Genomic DNA, 19,592 nt, shown 5'->3' with positions numbered 1-19,592 from the left:
CACCTTAAGCGCTTCCTCTGTGAATGCAGGCGCCACCAACATCACCAGAAGGACCATATTTGTGGGGAGGCTCTATGCGTCGCGGCTAATCATGCAGCTCAGCCCCATGGAGTTATTGGGGGCCTGAAGGATGGCATACACCCACGCACGAGCTATACACCAGTACTTAATGGGATTTGACACAAGCAGGTAATCCACCGGGTCAGCGGGCTCTTCGCGACTACTCCATCTGATCTCGAGGTCGCTTGAACTGGGCGTAAGCACAATCAAGCCCGGGCGTTCTGGAGAAGATGGCAGACTAAAAGCCGCTGTATACTACCAACAGCTTGGCAGGACTTCATGCATATCTCACATCCGACAACTATTAGACCTGCACAGTGTTGGTGGAGTCCCATGTCCATGAGATCAAGAGGCTACCTATGGATGTGTTGGTGTCTGGACTAGCCATGCTGGCGATGCTATGCCGAAGTGGACACCTCATTCGGTTCTGGTATGCTAGCTTGGCATGCACAGTATCACCTCAGCCCCCATAATCGATCTCATCTTGGCAATCTCAGCATATTGCCAAGGCGGGTTGGTTAGTATGGAGGGCTAGTCATGATCAGCAGTAAGATATAACCCACCGTTGTCGCCTACGAGCAAATCTTCATCCATCAGCATCGACCGAGACCTCATTCAAGGACATTCATCTTTCCATACAGTCGCTTCCAACATCCCGACCTTCCGATTTATTCAGAATGTTTAGCCAACTCGCCCTCGCAAGCAGCGTTCTGCTGGCCGCTTTCACACAGCAGGCTATTGCTGTTGACAAGACTCGCGACCCTGGCCTTGATGCCAACTTGGTCACCGCTGCCACCCAGCTCGACCGTCTTTCGCTCCTTAGCAAGGACTCCGACTGGTTCTTCGACTTTAACGTCCAGCAACCATACTACAACTTTGCTCCAGGTTGGTTGGACCAGATGTAAAAAAGTGCCGCAAAGCTTGCTGACTACTTGTGTAGGTGGTGTGGTCAACATGAATGCTGCCACCTTCCCTGCTGCCCGCGGCAACGGCATGACGCGTAAGTCTCAGGTTGGCAGTTCCGTTGCTTCAAGCACTAACACATGTCAGTGGCCATGCTTAACCTTGGACCTTGCTCCATGCTCCCGCCACATTATCATCCCAGAGCATCGAACTACGTGGTCGCCGTGCATGGCAATACAACCACCTACGTGAGTAAAGGACCATGAGCCTAGTAGCGCTGTCCGAGACTTTGCTAATCATTGCTTTCTTCGATGGCAGATGTACGAGGAGAACGGAGCACGCCTTGTCACCGAGACTTTGCTCCCAGGCCAGGCTACCATCTTCCCACAAGCCAGCATGCATATGATGGTCAACAACGGCTGTGAGGACGCCCAGCTCGTTTCAGCCCTGAGCTCTGAAGACCCTGGTACTCAGAACATTGGCAATGTCTTCACCAACGGCTTCCCAGCAGAGTTGGTGAATGCGGCGTTCGGCCAGGATCTCGCGGGCGCAGAGGCAGCACAGACGATGACTCCCGTCGGGACCGGCTCGAACTGGGGCCTGGCCAGCTGCCTTGCGAAGTGCAACATAAAGCCAAACAGCACGTATATTCGATTCTGAAGGACCCCGGCAGGAGGAAATCTGTTTTGTTTAGCGCGCATGTTTGGGGGAGAGTCTAAGTCGTCGCCCAGTCTTCTTGCTTGATAGTGTCGTATTCGCTGTGGCATGCTCGGCCTAGCAAACAAAACTATATACTCCAGATAGCAGAGATACTGTACTAGCTGCATTACTGAGAATGCTATGTCAGTGTCCATCTATCACCTTGTTCATACTTGTCAGCTACTGAATTACCCGGCTTAGCTCAGCCGCCCGCGTCAATAGCGCCGAGGCGATTCATGAAGCCCTCCTTGCTCACCGAAGACAATGCCAACCCATGCTTCTCCGTTTCTTCGCACGCCGCGGATCTGCTTGCTTGCCTTCATCTCATGCGCGCGCCAACACGCTGAGGTACGCAGACTACGAATCGAATGGCTGCTCGAGTGGTATCACTCCTCGGTCTTCCCCTCTGCTCCGCAAGCATTGTATCTGCTCCACACAGCCTCGACTTGCCCTCCACCAGCAGGTCGAAATAGAACCCCTCCCTGGCTACGATGCTGAGGAGTTCTATCCGGTCAACATTGGCGACGACCTCCATTTGCGCTATCACGTGATTGGCAAACTCGGCTACGAGTCGAACTCGACAGTGTGGTTATGCAAAGATCTCCAGTATTCAGAGCCCAATGCGACTTTGTCACTTCTGCGACTGACACGGTGTCCCAGTAAATCACGGTGTGTTGCAGCCAAGATGTGCACTCGCGCGCCTCCCAGTGGGACAAATGATGAAAAGGTGCTGTACGAGAGATTGCAACTCATAACTACGATACATCCCGGGTCCGCCAGTATTCGTCCGGTCCTCGATACCTTCGAGCTTGTGCGCAAGAATGGGAACGTGCACGTCTGCCTGATCCACCCACCTCTGCAATGTACCATGTTCGCCTTCCAGAGAGTAGGTGGGAGGCCGGTGCCGCTTTCCGAGGGACTCGTCAAAGCAGCTATGAGAAAGCTGCTTAAAGCTCTTGATTATCTTCACACTGAGGCTGATGTGATCCATTGTGGTATGCCCGATTTTGTAGGTATGAAGATTCGAAGCTGATCTGCTGCTGCCAGACGTAAAGCTGTCGAATCTCATGCTGCAAGTTGAAGATGAAGACGTCTTTCGAGATTTCGAACAAGCGGACGAGAATTCCTCAAGCCCGCGCAAACAAGTAGTGAGGAACGTACGATCTACACATCTCGACCGCTTCGAAGATCGCGAGCGTATGCATATGGCTCTCCCCAGTTGTGCGATTTTGGGGAAGCCCGGACAGGATTGATCCAGCCATGGGCAACATTCAGCCCGAAGTTCACAGAGCCCCAGAAACACTCATGCAATTCGAAAGTTATAGCAGTGCGGTTGATATCTGGAATGTGGGCTGTGTGGTGAGTGTTGCTTTGTCCCTCGATCGGAAGTGACTTGCTGATGCAAACCTAAGTTATGGGATATGCTTGAGGTAGAGCATCTATTCGATGGCCGTGATGAAGATGGTCAGCACAACAATCGAGTCCATATGCATGAGATCGTCAGTCTGCTCGGCAATCCGCCAACAGAACTCTTGCGGCGAAGTCCGCAGACGTGGCGGCTGTTTGACGAGTCGGGTATTTACCAACCGTCTCAATACGTGTCTTGTGCCGTCGCTAATCTCGACGTAACAGGTCAATGGGGCGCAAAGCCAGCCATTGATCATACGTCACTAGAGGACGGGATGAAGAACGTTGCTCTTCAAAAGAAGACGCAAGTCATTCAAATTCTGGCTAATATGCTTCGCTGGCTGCCAGAGAAAAAAGCGACTGCCAGAGAACTGCTGGAGCATCCTTGGATGCAGGATGATCGACCACGCTCTGGATTTGAGAAGATTGAGCATTTTATATCCGCTGAACAATGGGACATCGGTCTGTGTTGATGGTATCAAGGGTTATGACAAGAAAGGTGAGACAAGGGAATTATGGTCACACTTCAACAACTTCAACCATCACACTAAGGTCCGGCGACTGAGGTGGCTCACGAGGTCGTTTTCGTCTTTCATGTACCCCTTGGCCCTTGGGAGACATGAGTGGAGTCTGCGCGGCGTCATGTATACGACTGCTTCTGCATGGTAAATATCCTAAGTATCGATAGCAATCTCCTGTAGTCGGTTATAAGAATCCAGAAGCTATGTTCGCTATTGTAAAACACGGAGGCTTGTCTTGTTGCTCTTTGTGAGTCCGCAGTCAGGATCGTGTCTCCGGTATCAGTTTCCCTAGCCCCAGACTATACATGACGTCCTGGTTTCCGCGACCTCCTCCACCACGGAATGGCTCGGCTGTGAGAGGAATGTGCTGGTAGATCATGTCATGAAGAGCAGACCTATCATTATAAGGTATTATCAGATCACATCTGAGCACATACGGCCATAGGCCGCGGAAAACAGAGGATCCCGTCCGCTCTCCTGAACTCAAGCTGCGGACCGGCAGAGTAGTAGTATAGTGGGTGACCATGTGCGAATGCCTGCTGTTGTATGTTTTACATTTTTGTCCCAGCGGCAAGCCTGCCAGCAGGCGCGAGTATAGGAGAGCGATTGTCTCTCGTACAGTCTGCTGGGGTAGGAAAGCGCGGTCATACTAGAATGGTCAACAGTGGTCCAGCTGAAGTACTACATACCGCTTCCTTGTACGCTCGTGCGAGACGAGGGAGCAAAAGCTCGTAGATCATCCTACCGTCTTCTTAGGAAGCCTTATCGGTGCTTTGCGCTTTCAGCATCAGGTCGATACAATCAGGATTCTTTCTGACGGGGATGTGATCTGTCGTCCAGAAGAAGATGAAAAAGCCCCAGTCCTTCGGGCACGCTTCGTCTGCGTGATACCATATCCATGGCCTTGTCCAGGTTCGGCATTCCCTCCTCGTCAGATATCTGAGTCACTAACATCGGAGAAGTCGTCCCCCATCGAGCCCGTCGTCGTGATTAATCAAGGCCTCATCACCAGCGCGACCTGGATAATGTTCGGTATCAGCATAGACAGCTTCCACACGGAATCAACATTGCTCTGCACGTCACAGGGCGCTGTGGTCTGATTACTGGACCCAGCGTCAGAGGCGTCGTCTTGGCCGCCATTGCGGGCAGGACTGTCTTCAGTGCTCTCCACGAATTGTTTCGCATTTGCCTCAGAGTCTATCGACGGCTGCCCTTCATATCGCAACCACGCAATACGAATATGCACGTCGAAAGCAGATGGTAACCATTTTCTGCTATGGATGCTTCGGCTTTCATTCCTCGTATCGTGGATCTTTGGTCCCTTTCGAGACTGGTGTCAAAGTACATGATGCGTGACAGGGGATATCGCTGTGTTCGCTCGGCGGGAGCGTGACGGCACATGATCGTAGAGCACATCGTTAGGTAGACTTCCAGTTGCTTTAAAACTGGCATCCGGGCCTCAAGACTGATCTTCCGACGTTGAAGCTCAATTGACCCATCCCGCGAAGAAGGCCCGTCGTGTCCACATAGCATACTGATTAGAGATAGAGGTGCAGTAGTGCCAGCGATAGCTTATCGACGTTCGAGGCTCCTTCCATACTTCCCACTAACCCGTCTTCAGCCTGCACCAGCTTGAAGGTGGTACGCCAGTCCGCCCACCGCAATCGTTATTACTGTATCGCAGGAGTGAGTAGTAATCGCTGAGACATAGGGGCTGAGGCGCACATGATCTGCCTCAACGAACTCCTTGCACGACGTGAATGTTTGTAGCTCCTGTTATCGATTCCATGACGCATGTAACACCACACCTCCACGTCTGCTGCAGCCCGGCTTCTACTCCTTCGAAAAGCGCCCAAACAAGCTTCACTTCGGACCTACAGCGGGCTGGTGCTAGTCGTGGTGATCACGAATGAGGTCGGCTGACACATAGTACCATCACTCCTTTGTCTTGTCTTCCACCTGCACTCGCAAACGGACGATATCGGACTCGGACATTCATCTCACAATCCAGATCACATTCCTCACGAACGCACGGGAACTCATTCAGTGAGGGATATATACATATATCGGCGTCGACTTGCGAGACTTCCAACATGATGCATTCATAAAGAACACGGGGTGAGAAAGACAATATTGAGTACTCTACCACAGGCCACACACACCCATAGCGCCATCCACGATGGCATTCCAGCAGCCACAACCACAGCAGCGACCAACAGCCCAACGACAGATCTCCCTCACGAAGCAAGACGCCGCAGCCCAAGCGCCAGCATCACCAACAAGGAAACGCTTGATCGAAGAGTCCCAAGAATGGATCTTGTTCTCTCCTAAGCATGACGAACAGTCGCACACCTCACGAACACCTCGAACAGCGACAGATGTAGGCTCGCTAGAAACTCATGTCCGATCGCAACAGCTTGGCAGCGCAGAAGAAGCCACATGCCAGGGGACGGAAGAAGACGATGATGATGCCGAACTCGACAGCCTCGATGATGGTCTGCACGCCTTTCAACACCATCCCTTCTCCTCATCGTCCCATCAACTGGACCAGAGTGGTGGAGCTGTACTACCAACCCATGATGGCTTGGGGATGTTCCCATCATCTACCGGTTTGCAAGAGCATTTGTGGCAGTTCGAGCGGTACAATCCACACCGCCGACGTCATGCGAGGCGAAGAAGCAGCATTCAGCGACGGCTCGATGAGGTGGAGGAGGAAGAGGAACATGACTTGGTGGATGAGCGGACAGCACGTGTCGAGAAGTGGAGGCTGGAGCAGAGTAAGGCTGTGCTGGAGGAGATTGAGCGGGAAGCAAGAAGAAGACAACGGCGCATGAGTCGGCTGAGCGGAGATGTTCGATCGGAAGTGCGTGAGAGCGTGAAGATGAGGAGCCACTCGGTGGTAGAAGCTCTACGTCAGGCGGCACCACCTGCGGAACAACAGCCGGAGCAGAGTGGAGAGTCTTGGTGGCAGAGACTCACACGAAAGGTCATTCAAGATCTCATCGGTCTGGATGAGACGACTCTGTCTGTTATCTTTGGCGAACAGCTGGCTGAGGATCCATCGCCAACTCCAACACAACCATCACCACTAACTCGAGCAGTTAAGCAAGAATCACGAGTCACATTTCGGGATCAGGAGCATGGATGGGAAGCGAAGCTGATGCAGCGTATCGCGAAAGAGCTAGGCATGCTCGTGGATCAGCTCTCGGATCATGATGCAAAAGCTTTCAGCACTTATGCGCACGGACAGCAGGAGTTGAGTTATGCTGGACTGGAAGAAGAGCAACCTGCAACAACAAGCCGGACTATCCCACAGCGAAAGCATCGTCTGAGTAGAACTGCCGCACAGCCATCGGCATCGAGCGATGCTCTCTTCTCGCCCACTCTCCGACGACAAAGTGGTGATGAGCCAGATTCATCCGTCTGGGGTATCGAAGACGACGAGCCTAGAGCACATGAACGCACAGCCGAAGAGATAGCCGAGGGGGAGTACTGGGAGCGAGACGTCGACGTCAACATGCTCTTCACCTACCTTCGCCGCCGCTTCTCCTCCTCCTCACCTACACCACCACCTGCACAACCACAGGGACCACTACCAGCAAGCTGGATAACCTCCAACGCAACATTCGCACTCGGCACCTCGCTCGCCTCCATGCGCCGCGCAGAAGCCATACGCCGGCAACACCCGCTCGTCTCCCGTGCAGCCGAACGCGCCGCAGCACAATCCCGCCAACGCGATTCGTTGCTACGACGTCACCAGATGCAGTCATTACTGCTCAAGCGCAGTGCCGTGGACGGAGATAAGATGAGTAGTTGTGCCAGCCAGAGCACGAAGCGGAGTCGACATAGTCGCAGTGGGAGCTCGAGACATTATTGGCTGGAGGGGAGCGGGAGTATGGGGAGTGGAGGGCAGGTGATGAGTTCGGGGCTTGGAGGGTGGGGTGAGGTTTAGAAATAGGAGGGGAGGGTGTTGTATGAATATTACGAGGATGAATCTCAACGACTTTTTGATACCAGGTTTTAGGATACCATGAGCACGTGCGGGGATGGGGCCAGCATGGTATTAAGTAGCATGATACACGAATACATCTCTCAGCGCCTGACTTCAAAGGTCATTACGATCTCTACCTGCCGAGCACGTTTGTAACCATGGACGCAAGACCAAACAGGCCACAAGCCATCAACTCCGCCACCCCTACTCCATCCCCTCCAAATAAACCTCATCCCCAACCTCCACCAACCTCCCATCCTTCTCCAACACCCCCCGTTCTGCCTCCCGCATAAACTCCACATAAGCCTCCCTAAACCCCCTATCCCTCAACCCCAGTATCCTCACCGCCGCCAGCGCAGCATTCGTTCCATTATTCAACCCCACCGTCAACGTCGGCACACCCTTGGGCATATTCAAAATACTAAGTACACTATCCATCCCATCGCCCATACTAGCTTTGATCGGGACGCCTATCACGGGAAGCGGTGTGTACGCGGATACCATCCCGGGCAAGTGGGCGGCGCCGCCTGCGGCCGCGATGATGACTTCGATTCCTAGGCTTGCGGCGGAGCGGGCGTAGATGGCCATGGCGTCTGGAGTGCGGTGGGCGGATGTTATGCGGGTTGTGTAGGGAACGTTGAAGAGGCGAAGGGTGGCGAGGCCGGGGGCAAGTTTGGGGAGGTCGGAGTCGGAGCCCATTAGGACGGCTACGAGGGGTGATCGTTTCCGTTTCGTGGCTGCTGTTGTTGTTGTTGTTCCTGTGGTTTGCGTAGTGGTGCTGTTCTGGGCGTCCACGAAGTCGATTAGAGGTTGGATGATTTCTTCCGCTTCGCTCATGGTTGGGGCTGTGATGGTAAGATGGCCCATTTTCCGGCCTTTGCGCGCTTTTCCTTTGCCATAGAGATGGATTTTGGGACGGACGTCGGATTTTAGTGCTTCTTCTACGACCTTGAGATGGCTGTTTTCGGTTTCGCCACCGAGGATGTTGAGCATGATCGCTGGCTGATTTAAACGTAGCGACTTTTGCTTCAGTGGTAGGTCTAGGATCGCGCTCAGATGAGCTTCGTATTGTGATACTCCGCAGGCTTCGATGGTGTAGTGTCCTGAATTATGGGGTCGTGGAGCGATCTCGTTGATCAAGAGCTCGTCGTTCTGGAGCAGGAACATCTCCACGCCAAAGACACCCTTGCCTTCGAAGCAGGCCACGGCTTTCCGTGCCAAGTCCTGTGCTCGCTGGTCGATACTCGACGAGACTCCTCGTGCGGGCGTGTAGGTGAGTTTGCAGATACTGTTCTCATGCACAGTCTCAGTGGTAGGGAAGGAGAGCACATCGTCCCTCGTTTTGACCACCATGACAGCCAGCTCCATCCGGAACTCGGCCCACTTCTCAGCATACAGCGCTCGATTCCCTCCAAGTGCTTCCAGCGCCGCCTCGAAATCGACCTTCGACTTGACGGCGTAATTGCCACGACCATCATATGCCTCCTTCCTCGACTTGAGCATGAGTGGCAAGCCTAGCACATCCGCCGCCTCTGCCAGATCCTTCAAGGTCGCACTCTTCAACGGAATCGATTGCGCCGTGGCCACTCCATTCGAGATTAGATGTTCTTTCTGCGTATACTTGTCCTGGATAGTCCTGAGAGTCCTCCAGTGCGGCTGGACATCAGCTCCAGCATTCGAGATTTCTTCCAAAATTTGAGTATCGACGTGTTCGATCTCGACGGTTACAACATCGGACGAAGCAGCTAGTTTTCTTATAGCGTCCGCGTCCTTGAAAGATCCTTCAACGTGGTCGCCCAGGTTCGATATTTGCTTGGCGGAGGAATGGCCGACATCTAGGACGTTAACGGGTATTCGTAGTAAATTTGCTGCCTCGGCCAGCATGGCACCTAGCTGGCCTCCGCCGAGCACGCCAACACGTTTGTCCATATTGTTGCTGTGTTATAAGACCATGCGAGGCAATGTGTGTATTGTGCTAGAACATGTTGGCAATGTGAAGATGCATCGACAAACGCTGGACAAACTTTTTGAGCCCCATCAAATTTTGTAGGGAGAGCTTGAGAGGCGTGACATTCGACAAGGGCGACTAGCCATCACCCTCACTCGTAGAAGACGTTGTCTGGCAGGGAGATATGGTAATTGCTACCATGTTGGAGCAGGGCAGAAAAGTTCTTACACCATGGCGAAAAAGCACGATAGTAGTACAGCTCATAATGCTTCAATGCAATATACAGTAAACGCCCTACGCCACGCTCGTAACAACATCATTGACGGCACACGGCTGTCCAGTCTAGACGACCCATCTGTAGCTGGCATACCGCCCAGCAGTCTCGGATTTCCGGATGATCTTCACAACCTGCCCTCTCTTCAACCCGAGATATCTCGCCATCGGATCATCCATCCTAATCCGCGGCAGCTGCGTCTCCTTCAACCTGTACCTCTCTAACAAGCGCTTCTTGTCTTCGGGACTGAGCAGGGTGTGCTTCGGCACCAGCTCGTGCCGACTAATATTTACCAGCAGGTCCTCCTCACGGAAAATCTCCATAACAGTAGGTAGAATGGATGGGATAATCTTGAGCGCGGACGATGTAGGTGCAGCTTGTGTGACGTACATGCCGGTGTGGTAATTCTTCTCATGAAGCAGTTGCGCGAAAGCCTTGAGGTGCTTGATGCCTATGCTTGGTTCCGATGCAAATTCGACGTGGATGATGCCGATGTCTGCTGATGGCTCTGGGTTTCCGGGGCGAGGCAAAGGTGTGTATTTCTTCAGCATTTCTGGTGTTGGGCGGGCGGTGAAGGCCATGCGTGTTCGTTGTGGTGCGCCGGACTCGTCGACATATTGGAGCTTGAAGTCGGCGAGGGAAATGTTGCATTCTTCTTCTGTGAGTTCGTAGCCCTGGATAGCATTAGTCGCGCTCCCACGTTCAGATCAATGGCCTGAACCTACCCGATCGTAGCACATCTGCTTAGTTGTTCGTAGAATGCGCCATAATCGCGACTGCTCCTGGCTTGTGCCCTCCGACATGTTCGCGCCTACAACGGTGTTCCTCCCTCCAATATTTCTCAATCGCCAGATCTTCAGTTTCTCTTGCTTGGTGTTGCGGTGTGTCTCAAATATCGCCGGACTGACTTGTAAGGCGATAAAGTGACTGGTCGCCAATAGAAACCTACAACTTCTTCTCGACATTTGAACGTGAAACGCGAAAGTCCGATGACTCAGCAGTGATCGACCGAAACGAGCCAAAGCGCCACAATCTCCACACAGCTCTCACAAACTGAACTATGGCTTCCATACCAACCCTCAATACCTTGAGAACAGGCCGACGTGGACCCCGATTGCGCGGGGGCAGAGGGGGGAGATCATTACCGGATAGTCCCAGTAATGACCTGAACGACAGCATAGAAGCTGGACGCGATCATGTCGTCCAGCAAACCGACAACGATGCCAGCAATAGCAGACAAAGTGCAGTCGCCCTAGGCTACCTGAACGATTCCTTTTCTTCAGCATTCGGTACACCAGAGTTGCAAGCGTCGAGACGTTATCCCATCATCAACCGAGGCACCTACGTCCGGACCAAAGCCATTGACAAGCTGGTCAAGAACTTTTTGGACTCACGGCCCAACGAAAAGAAACAGATCATCTCCTTGGGTGCTGGGTCGGACACGAGGTTCTTCCGCTTAGCCAGCGAGGAGACCATATCGGCCAAGATCGTCTATCATGAACTGGACTTCGAAGCAAATGTCGCACGTAAACGGGCCTGTATTCGCCAGTCGCCACAACTCGAAGCTGTGATCAGTCAAGCCCGAAGCTCGGGATCAGAGTATCATCTCCATGCCCTTGATCTCCGTAACCTGACGAACAAGTCTCCCCCAATAATTCCTGGTCTTGACTCCGACCTCCCGACTCTGCTGCTAAGCGAGTGCTGTCTTTGCTATCTACCACCCGACACAGCGACCAGTGTCCTGCAGTACTTCACCATGAACCTGAAGAGCTCCCTAGCTCTCGCTTTATACGAGCCTATTCGGCCGTACGATGCTTTCGGTAGAACCATGGTGACTAACTTGGCCTCCCGCGGCATCCATCTGCAAACACTAAAGCAGTATTCTTCGCTTGAGGCGCAACGACAGCGTCTGAAACTAGCCGGATTCGACACAGGTCAAGGCGCCAGAGATGTGTATCAACTGTACCGCAACGAGGACTGGGTCAGTGCCAAGGAAAGAGAAAGGGTGGAAGCACTCGAGTGGTTAGATGAGATAGAGGAATGGAAGCTTTTGGCCAGCCATTACTGCATTGCATGGAGCTGGCGTGGCGAAGCCTTCACGGAGGCATGGGCCAAGGTCGAAGGCAGCAGGACGCCCGCTGAAGGAGACGAAGGTGGATGAGTATTGCTCGGGCAAGAGAAATTGGTCTCGTACGCCTACATAATACTGTACGAATAGCACTTTCTGTCGTCTTTCACCGAGAACAAGAACCATACCTACAAGCATACAGATGCACGATCATCCTGTCGAGAATCCTCATTCCAATTTTCTGCCCTCAGAAGTCAAGTCCTCACGTTCAAATCACCAAAACGCCATGCTAAGCGAGCACAGTCATGACAGCACCAAGCCCCAACCATCCCATCAAGCAGGCCTCCTAGGCAAATTCTCCTTCTTCTCCCGCGCCACCATCTCCTCAGGCTTAAGATGGATCTCCGTCTCCCTCTGCCGACTTCTCGGCCTCTCCGGCTTCCCCACCGCAGCCTTCAAACCCTCTCTCCCGCCATCGCGCTCTGGCTGCTCAGCCACGGCCTTCTGCTGGTCTCCGTTAGACACGATCGTACCACTCTTCTCCAGACCATTAACAACCCCCTCAACCAATTTATTGGCCTCCTGCTGCAGATTCGGCATCGTCCGCGCAGGCTGATTGAGATAACTCTCCAGCATCTGCTTCAACATCTCCGCTCTCACAGGCTTGGCAAGATAGTTATTCATGCCCGCCTCCAGGCATTTCTCCCGGTCACCTCTAATCGCCGACGCAGTCATGGCGATGACGAGAACATCCCTTACCTCTGGATCCTCATGTTTCCGTATCTCCCGTGTAGCGTTGTAGCCGTCCAGCACAGGCATCTGCACGTCCATGAGCACGAGATGGAAGGGTTTCTGGTCTTTTGCTGCCCGACCTAGGGCGTCGACAGCTTGTTGGCCATCGCCGAAGGCCTCGCAATTGAAGCCGAGTCGCTTTACGAAGTTTATGGCGATTTTTTGGTTGATGGGGTTGTCTTCTGCTATGCAGACTTTCAACTCATCGCGAGGAATACCCGCTAGGCTGATGTGGCGGGAGCTGGTGCCTTCTTCCTCTTCTACAGCTGGTGGGGTGAAGATGGCCATGGGATTCGCTTCGCGGCCGTGGGCTGAGGTGCTGCCGTTGATGAGGTCGCCGTTTGTCGACGATGCTTTGACTTTCTTGAAGGGCAAGGTGAAGGATACCGTCGTGCCGACGCCGGGTTTGCTTTCAAGCCAGATATGTCCTTTCATTACGTTCTCGATGATGGCTTTGCAGATTGACAGACCGAGGCCTGTGCCGCCGTAGCTCCGGGCAGTACTGCTGTCTGCTTGCGAGAAGGGTAGGAAGAGCTTCTTCTGCTGTTCGTCCGAGACGCCGATGCCTGTGTCCGTAACAGAGACTGTGACTTGTATGAAATCGGCATCTTGGTTGTCCACCTTCGCGCGAACCGTGACATGTCCCTTGGCTGTGAACTTGTACGCATTCGACATGAGGTTCATGAGGATCTGATGTAGGCGCACTGGGTCACCCATAACGATCAAATGTGGATCGAGCTCCAGCTCCTCGATGGTGCGTAGGTTGCGCTCCAGATTAGTGTACGAAAGTGCACGGACGACCTCGCTGATAGTTTCTGTCAACGACAACGGTACACTAAAGACTTGCATCTTGCCAGCCCTGAGAATATGTCAGCATGGTTTCGTGCATCATGAATACCTCCTGGCTCACTTACTCAAGCTTGGAAAAGTCCAGGATGTCATTGATGACGCTCAGGAGTGTATCCGCACAAATCCGGATCGAATCTGCATGCTCTTCTTGCTCTTTGTTGAGTGGTGTAGCCTTGAGCATTTCAGACATACCAATGACACCGTTGAGAGGCGTTCGCAGCTCATGTGATACGTTCGCAAGGAACATAGACTTTGCCTTCGCCGCTTCGTCCTTTAGTCGGACCATCTCCATGGCCTTCGCTTCGGCTGCTTTGGCTTTCTTCTCGGACTCTCGTGCTTGCGCTAGCGCCTGCTTCTGCACGTCGAGCATCGATGAATTGCGGGCAGAGACCTTCTCGACCTGCTTGAAGAGCAGCGCATTGGCAATCGAGATAGCGATCTGGTTGACCAGAAGCTTGAGTAGAGTGACGGTCCGCTCGGTGAAAGTGTTTGGCGCGGCCTGGCAGTATAGACTACCCAAAAGCACATTATCGCCATGTATGATCGGTAATGCAATCATTGACGCGCCCTCCGGGTTCTTTTCCAGCCACGATGGCGGCACATTCGAAAAGCGCTCGTCTTCAATCACGTTCCGTAGAAAGAGCTGCTCTTTGAAACGAAGAGTATACATCGTGATCTGTCGAGCGACAGGGTCGTCCACTTGATCAAGCGGTATTCCATTCGGGGGTGCTTCAGTCCCTTCAGGCGTCCCGATAGCCGCCACACAGAATCCACCGTCTTCGGCTTCGACAACAAGGCCGCACAGATCAGCGCCAGTCGAGTCAACGATGATGGCGGAAAGTTTCGAGAGTAATTTGTCAACATTAAGCTCGGAGGATAGTAATTGGGACGACTCCAGAATGCTGGCCAGGTCGATCATATCCAAACCCACAGCCGACAGACCACCAGACAACGCAGCCGGCGACTCCTTCATCATCTGCGCACCCGTCGGAGCGGAAGGCGGGTCGACCCACTGCTGTGTCCTGTCTGCAGCATCATGCGGCGCGGTATGATCAGCGATTTTATCCAGCTTGAAAGAAGTGTTCACACCCTCAAAGACCATAGTCTGTGTCCCAGCATCTTGCGTATTCAAACTTCTCGTGCCGTACAGCAGGAACTCGTACCGTTCCGACATCTGATCGGCCTTTCCCGTGGCCCCCACGCGGCGGTACGCTGAGATGGAGTCCAACATGATAGCTCTCGCTGGCCTGGAAGCGCCCTTTCGGTCGAGCCAAGACGCATATAATTCCAGGCTCAGACCCTCATCCAGGCCCACGCCGTTGAGAACAGCATGATTGATCGCACGTTCGTAATTAGCGAGACAGTTCTGATATTTCTGTGTAGCATCCGCGATCTCCGCCTCCAGAAGTGCGTTGAAAATCTCAAAATTGAGCGGGTTGATTGTGGATATGTTCGCAATCTTGGCTTGTGAAGCGTAGACCTGCTTCATCAGTTGGTCGCAATCAGAGCGGTCCGGGTCCTCGCGTATGAGCGCAAGGTTAGTCATGGCGACGTAGAAATTGCTAGTGTACAGATATCGTGTACACCACAGATTATCGACTTGTTCCATGATCCATTTCCCAAGCTCGTGTGCTTTTTCATAGTAGCCGAAGCGGTACAGCGTTACCATTTTGTAGTTGTAGTAGATGACCAAAGGTATATTCGGGTTCGAGCACATCGTCTTGATGTGCTTGATGAAGTCTGCGTCAGAATGGTGTTCGTCGCTAAACACGTTTGTCGAGGTTCTTGCATATGTTTTGCCGGCCAGCGCACGGCAATACTGTCGCACACCCGACAAGAAGACACCTCCACGCATGCTTTGTTTCCAATCCGGATATTCTTCCGTGACGGACGCCACGAAGCTCTCCACTTCCGCCAGGTGCTCCGAAGCCCAGACTCGATACGCAGCCACTATGCCAACATTGAGCAAATGCAACACCTTGTCGCCCGCGGCGGAAGCAGCCTCGAGTGCCCTGTTAAGTGCGCCGAAATTGTCCCCCATACTATACTGCAAGTGCCCAAGACAGAAGGCGTGTATTGTCAAGCCTCGACCAACAGTATAAGCTTCGTCCGGATATGCATCAAAGACCTTCAGCGCAGCATTGCCCAGCTCGATACCCCAAGTCAAGACTAGGAAAAGTGTTAGTGTGAACTCATGAAGGTTGCGGGAATGGATCCACCCCGTCGCACTTACGATTGAATCGCGAGATCGCGATGTTGCCCATGTGCACCAGGCCCAGGCCGACATGTGGGAACATGCCGCGCTCGAGGTAGAGCTTGACGATCTGTAGGGTCACGCGGTAGAAAAGCAGATTGTTCTCCCAGAAGGCAGCAGACAGCAGCTCGACGAGGAGAGCTCCGAGAGTAAAGAGCTCCCGATCCCCACTGTTCTCCTGGAAGTCACCCAAGTTGCTACACTTGGCTTGCACGGCCGGAAGTAATTGCTCGAACTCGGCATCGCACTCCTCCATTGTAGGACTTGACAAAGATATACCCAGGTCCAGCAGAGCAGCCTCGAGGATGTCGAAAGCAGTCTTGTTGTCGCCGGCAACGTTATACATCCTACTAGCTATGATGGTAGCGGGCGCCTTGTCAGCCGGCTCACGGGCATTTCTCATTACTTGCTTCAACAGAACGCCAGCATCATTCATCTGGCCACAATACCAGTACGCCTCCGCAGCCTTGGTCATGAGGGTCAAGGTCTCCCCATAACTTGAGTCATCATGATCATCAATCCAGGGGTCTTTGTGTAGCAGGTCAAGGCAATGCTTGAAATACCACAACCCGCTTTTGCGAGCCCCTGATTCGCGAGCAGTCTCTGCGGCTTGATACAATAGATCTCGGAAAGGTGCGTTGTGCTTGGCTCGTAGCTTCACAGCGTCGAAGCCTTCGCAGATATGTCGCGCTTGCTGAAAGAGAGCTTTGGTTGGCATAGTCACGGGATCAAATGTTGTATGCTTCATCATTGCACAAGCAATAACGTAATGCATTTCAGACCGCTGGTATGGCTCGCATAGCGTGTCCGCCGCTGCAAGGTATCGATCATGTGAGAACTTGAAGCGGTCTTCTTCATCGGTTCCCATTATAATAAAAGAATTGATGCACGCTTGCAGACCACCAACAGCATCCTTGGCAGCTGGGGGAAGCAGTTCGGCTGGCGAAGCTTTGCTACAGTCGCACGCCATGATATACTTCATCATGGTGAAGGTAAAGCTGTTTCCAATGATAGAAGCCCAGCATATCAAGGTCTGCGCATCGACAGAAAGTTCTTGTAGCCTTCTTGAGATGAAATCGTTGGAAGAGAAACGTCCAGAATCAGGATTGCTGAACTCCTCGAACAGCTTGTCCACACCATACTCCCACTGTGAGCACTTCCAGCAGAAGTATATGCAGCCTTTACGGTATCCAGAGTCCAGCAGTTCGCGTAGAAAGAAAGGGTTGCCCCCTGTCTTCTCCTGCATGACAGCGACAAGCGGCATGCAATACTCCTTACTACGATGGAGTGTCTCCGTGACATATTGCGCCGTCTCATCGTCAGTGAACGTCCCGAGTTCGACTTTGTGCGCCGAGGTGATCAATTTACGGATGGTGGGTGTGAGGTGTTCTTCACCACGATGTGTCAAGACCAGAACTACCGGTATCCTGGCTGACACAATCATTTGCAACAGGTCCAGACTCTCTGGATCAGCGAACTGCAGGTCATCCAGACAGAAGCTGATGAATTTCTGCACGGCCAGGAGCCTCAAAACATCGAGGAAGATATGCATGAATCGCGAGGTCTTGTTCGAGCCACCGGCTTTCAGCCACTCTTGAGTAGCTGCTATGTTGCATATCCTCCTTACCCCTGGTATGTTCGTCGAGCCGTTCGCCGAAGATATTGTTGACGGGGCAGTCTTGCTCACCATAGGATTGTTACCTGCAGTGAGCAACCAGTCCGGCAATTCCAACGATGAGTGTAATTGACCCCAGAAAGGCTTGACAAATGTGCGAATATTTTCGTGGAAAGGCGTATTGACATCATGCTCAGAGAAGATCTGCCGGAAAAGAGACGACATCACCCTGATAATAGGGTCGAATGGTGATTGACGGACTTGGTCAAACTTGGCGGAGGTGAAGTAGCCATAACGCCTTGCGGTTGGCGCAATGGCTTGGACAAGAGTTGACTTACCATGGCCTGCGAGACCGCCGATGGAAATGACTTCCGTCTTCCCCTTGCGTTTCAGCTTTTGTGCTACTCGAAGCAGAGAGCTCGAGTCGGCATTGAGATTGTAGTTCGATCCAGATGGCCGCAAACTACCATCCGTGCCTTCCAAGCCCGACGTGCGTCCATCATTGGAAGATGTTCGGTCTAGTGTCGGCAGCTCATTCCCGTCGCGGCTAGACGTCACGGTGGGATCCAAACCCTGAACAGTCCTCAATCTGTGCAGCTCTAACGGAACTATCTCTGCGACAGAACTAAGACGCGAGTCACGTTCGCGATCGCCACCGCCGGAGGATGTGCTATCGCTGAGTATCTCGTCAAGCATCGATATCTCGGGACGGTCACCAGACATCAACGACGACCCGGAACTCAAGCTGTATAACCCCTTTCGGGTGATAGGCGCCGCACGAGCAATGTGATGCGCAGCTTGCTCCATCACCGTCAGGATGATGTTACGCTGCTCCTCGCGGCCAATCAGTGCCGATGGCAAAGTCCAGAAGCTTGAGACGTCAGACTTCGCCATCTTGAACTGGCAGAGTGCCTGCTCATCACCATCGGTCAAGATCTTCTTCAGCTCCTCTAGATCGTGCTTCACACCAGTTGATGAGTTGTACCTGTCGTCCATATTCTTATGTGTCATCTTCTGTATGATAGCAGAGACGGCGTCAGGAATGTCCTCGCGCATGCTCGTGACCAGAGGTATGCGACGCGAAAGCACATTCTGCATGATATCCAGTGGTGTCTTGCCATCGAACGCTGGTCGGCCAGTCAACATCACATAGAACAATATACCAAGCGAGTAGAGGTCAGTCCGTGAATCTGGCTCTGCGGGTAGTCGTCCAGTCTGCTCAGGCGCAACAAATTGTAGCTTATGTTCGACCCCAAGCTCCGCCATGAGACTAGACCAGCCGGCAGAGGTTAAGCCATGCTCGAAGCTTCTCACACCGCCACCAAAATTTATCATTTTGACCGAGCCAGTATCCTGGTTGAAATGGAAGGCGTCGCCACGGAGCTCTCCATGAACTGCCCGGTTGCCATGATGGAGTATTTCACAACACTCCGCAGCACCGATGGCAAAGTCCAGGAATGTCAGAAGCTTCACCGGGTCATCGCGCGAGCTCCATGGCGAATCAGGCGTGCCTTGGTAGAAGTTGGGTCCGAACTCCATTAGGTGGCGCATGTAGTTCCGACCAGGCGATTCCACAACCATCGCGCATAACGTGTCCTCGCCGTTGTGTCTCGCCGGGAGGTTGACAACCTGGAGCGGACGAACAAAGTGTCTGTAATCCGGTGCATCCTCGTCATATAGCTTCTGGCACATCTTGTATTCCCGTTCGAGGCGCAAGGAGTGCAAAGACACCCGGCCGACTACCCAGACATCTTTCTCCTTCTCCTCGTCCACGCTGCCATCGTAATCGGAACGCGTGCGCGTACTCTGTCGCCGGGAGACAGCACTCGAGCTCTTCTTCCTCGCCTCCCTCTCATGCTTCGGTCTCCGCTTTCCAAAGAAATGCCAATTGTCGTAGCTGGAGTGGAATGGCGTAAAGTCCTCATCGAACTCGTACTCGGACAGCTCCTCGCGTAGCCGTTCGTGGGTCCGTTTCAGGAAAGCAGTGGTGTCGCCGGATGACTGCGGCGACAACCAGTCTTGCTTCTGCGCATCCACCATGTTGTCTGCCCTCTCCACACACAACCTTCGGCAGCTCAGCTCAGCTCAGTGTAATCATGATGCGGACGCCCGATCCGACGATGGGTCCTGTTGGTCAATAATCCTCAGCATGAAGCTCTTGGATCGTTGGAGGCGAATCCAAAGCAAATGTAGCTCGTACAGTATATGCTG

General features: G+C 53.0%; 8 protein-coding genes across 8 annotated transcripts; 5 read left to right on the top strand and 3 right to left on the bottom strand.

The window, feature by feature from the left end:
- Positions 1 to 737: 737 nt before the first annotated feature.
- On the top strand, positions 738 to 1,623 carry LTS14_003562 (uncharacterized protein; the record flags this gene model as incomplete). The annotated part of the gene is made up of 4 exons (XM_064836265.1): positions 738 to 945; positions 1,001 to 1,060; positions 1,111 to 1,211; positions 1,282 to 1,623. 4 exons carry the CDS (start codon positions 738 to 740, stop codon positions 1,621 to 1,623), a joined length of 711 nt encoding a protein of 236 aa, XP_064696474.1.
- Positions 1,624 to 2,347: 724 nt separating this feature from the next.
- Positions 2,348 to 2,915, top strand: LTS14_003561 (uncharacterized protein; the record flags this gene model as incomplete). The annotated part of the gene is made up of 2 exons (XM_064836264.1): positions 2,348 to 2,657; positions 2,710 to 2,915. 2 exons carry the CDS (start codon positions 2,348 to 2,350, stop codon positions 2,913 to 2,915), a joined length of 516 nt encoding a protein of 171 aa, XP_064696473.1.
- Positions 2,916 to 2,922: 7 nt separating this feature from the next.
- LTS14_003560 (uncharacterized protein) lies at positions 2,923 to 3,542 on the top strand (the record flags this gene model as incomplete). The annotated part of the gene is made up of 2 exons (XM_064836263.1): positions 2,923 to 3,021; positions 3,075 to 3,542. 2 exons carry the CDS (start codon positions 2,923 to 2,925, stop codon positions 3,540 to 3,542), a joined length of 567 nt encoding a protein of 188 aa, XP_064696472.1.
- Positions 3,543 to 5,769: 2,227 nt separating this feature from the next.
- Positions 5,770 to 7,542, top strand: LTS14_003559 (uncharacterized protein; the record flags this gene model as incomplete). The annotated part of the gene is made up of 1 exon (XM_064836262.1): positions 5,770 to 7,542. One exon carries the CDS (start codon positions 5,770 to 5,772, stop codon positions 7,540 to 7,542), a length of 1,773 nt encoding a protein of 590 aa, XP_064696471.1.
- A 243-nt stretch (positions 7,543 to 7,785) lies between these two features.
- LTS14_003558 (uncharacterized protein) lies at positions 7,786 to 9,510 on the bottom strand (the record flags this gene model as incomplete). Its single annotated transcript, XM_064836261.1, has 1 exon — positions 7,786 to 9,510. One exon carries the CDS (start codon positions 9,508 to 9,510, stop codon positions 7,786 to 7,788), a length of 1,725 nt encoding a protein of 574 aa, XP_064696470.1.
- A 361-nt stretch (positions 9,511 to 9,871) lies between these two features.
- Positions 9,872 to 10,606, bottom strand: RPB5 (DNA-directed RNA polymerases II 24 kDa polypeptide (RNA polymerase II subunit 5); the record flags this gene model as incomplete). Its single annotated transcript, XM_064836260.1, has 2 exons — positions 9,872 to 10,477; positions 10,529 to 10,606. 2 exons carry the CDS (start codon positions 10,604 to 10,606, stop codon positions 9,872 to 9,874), a joined length of 684 nt encoding a protein of 227 aa, XP_064696469.1.
- A 257-nt stretch (positions 10,607 to 10,863) lies between these two features.
- PPM1 (carboxy methyl transferase for protein phosphatase 2A) lies at positions 10,864 to 11,964 on the top strand (the record flags this gene model as incomplete). Its single annotated transcript, XM_064836259.1, has 1 exon — positions 10,864 to 11,964. The coding sequence occupies one exon, from the start codon at positions 10,864 to 10,866 to the stop codon at positions 11,962 to 11,964; it is 1,101 nt and encodes a 366-aa protein (XP_064696468.1).
- A 240-nt stretch (positions 11,965 to 12,204) lies between these two features.
- On the bottom strand, positions 12,205 to 19,421 carry CHK1 (Chk1 protein kinase; the record flags this gene model as incomplete). Its single annotated transcript, XM_064836258.1, has 3 exons — positions 12,205 to 13,522; positions 13,578 to 15,681; positions 15,746 to 19,421. The coding sequence occupies 3 exons, from the start codon at positions 19,419 to 19,421 to the stop codon at positions 12,205 to 12,207; spliced, it is 7,098 nt and encodes a 2,365-aa protein (XP_064696467.1).
- Between the last annotated feature and the right edge of the window lie 171 nt (positions 19,422 to 19,592).

Source organism: Recurvomyces mirabilis, assembly GCF_035927965.1.
Source record: "Recurvomyces mirabilis strain CCFEE 5264 chromosome Unknown scaffold_7, whole genome shotgun sequence".
Taxonomy (NCBI): domain Eukaryota; kingdom Fungi; phylum Ascomycota; class Dothideomycetes; order Mycosphaerellales; family Teratosphaeriaceae; genus Recurvomyces; species Recurvomyces mirabilis.
The sequence above is the reverse complement of the archived record's forward strand: the minus strand, read 5'-3'. Positions and strand labels throughout refer to the sequence as shown.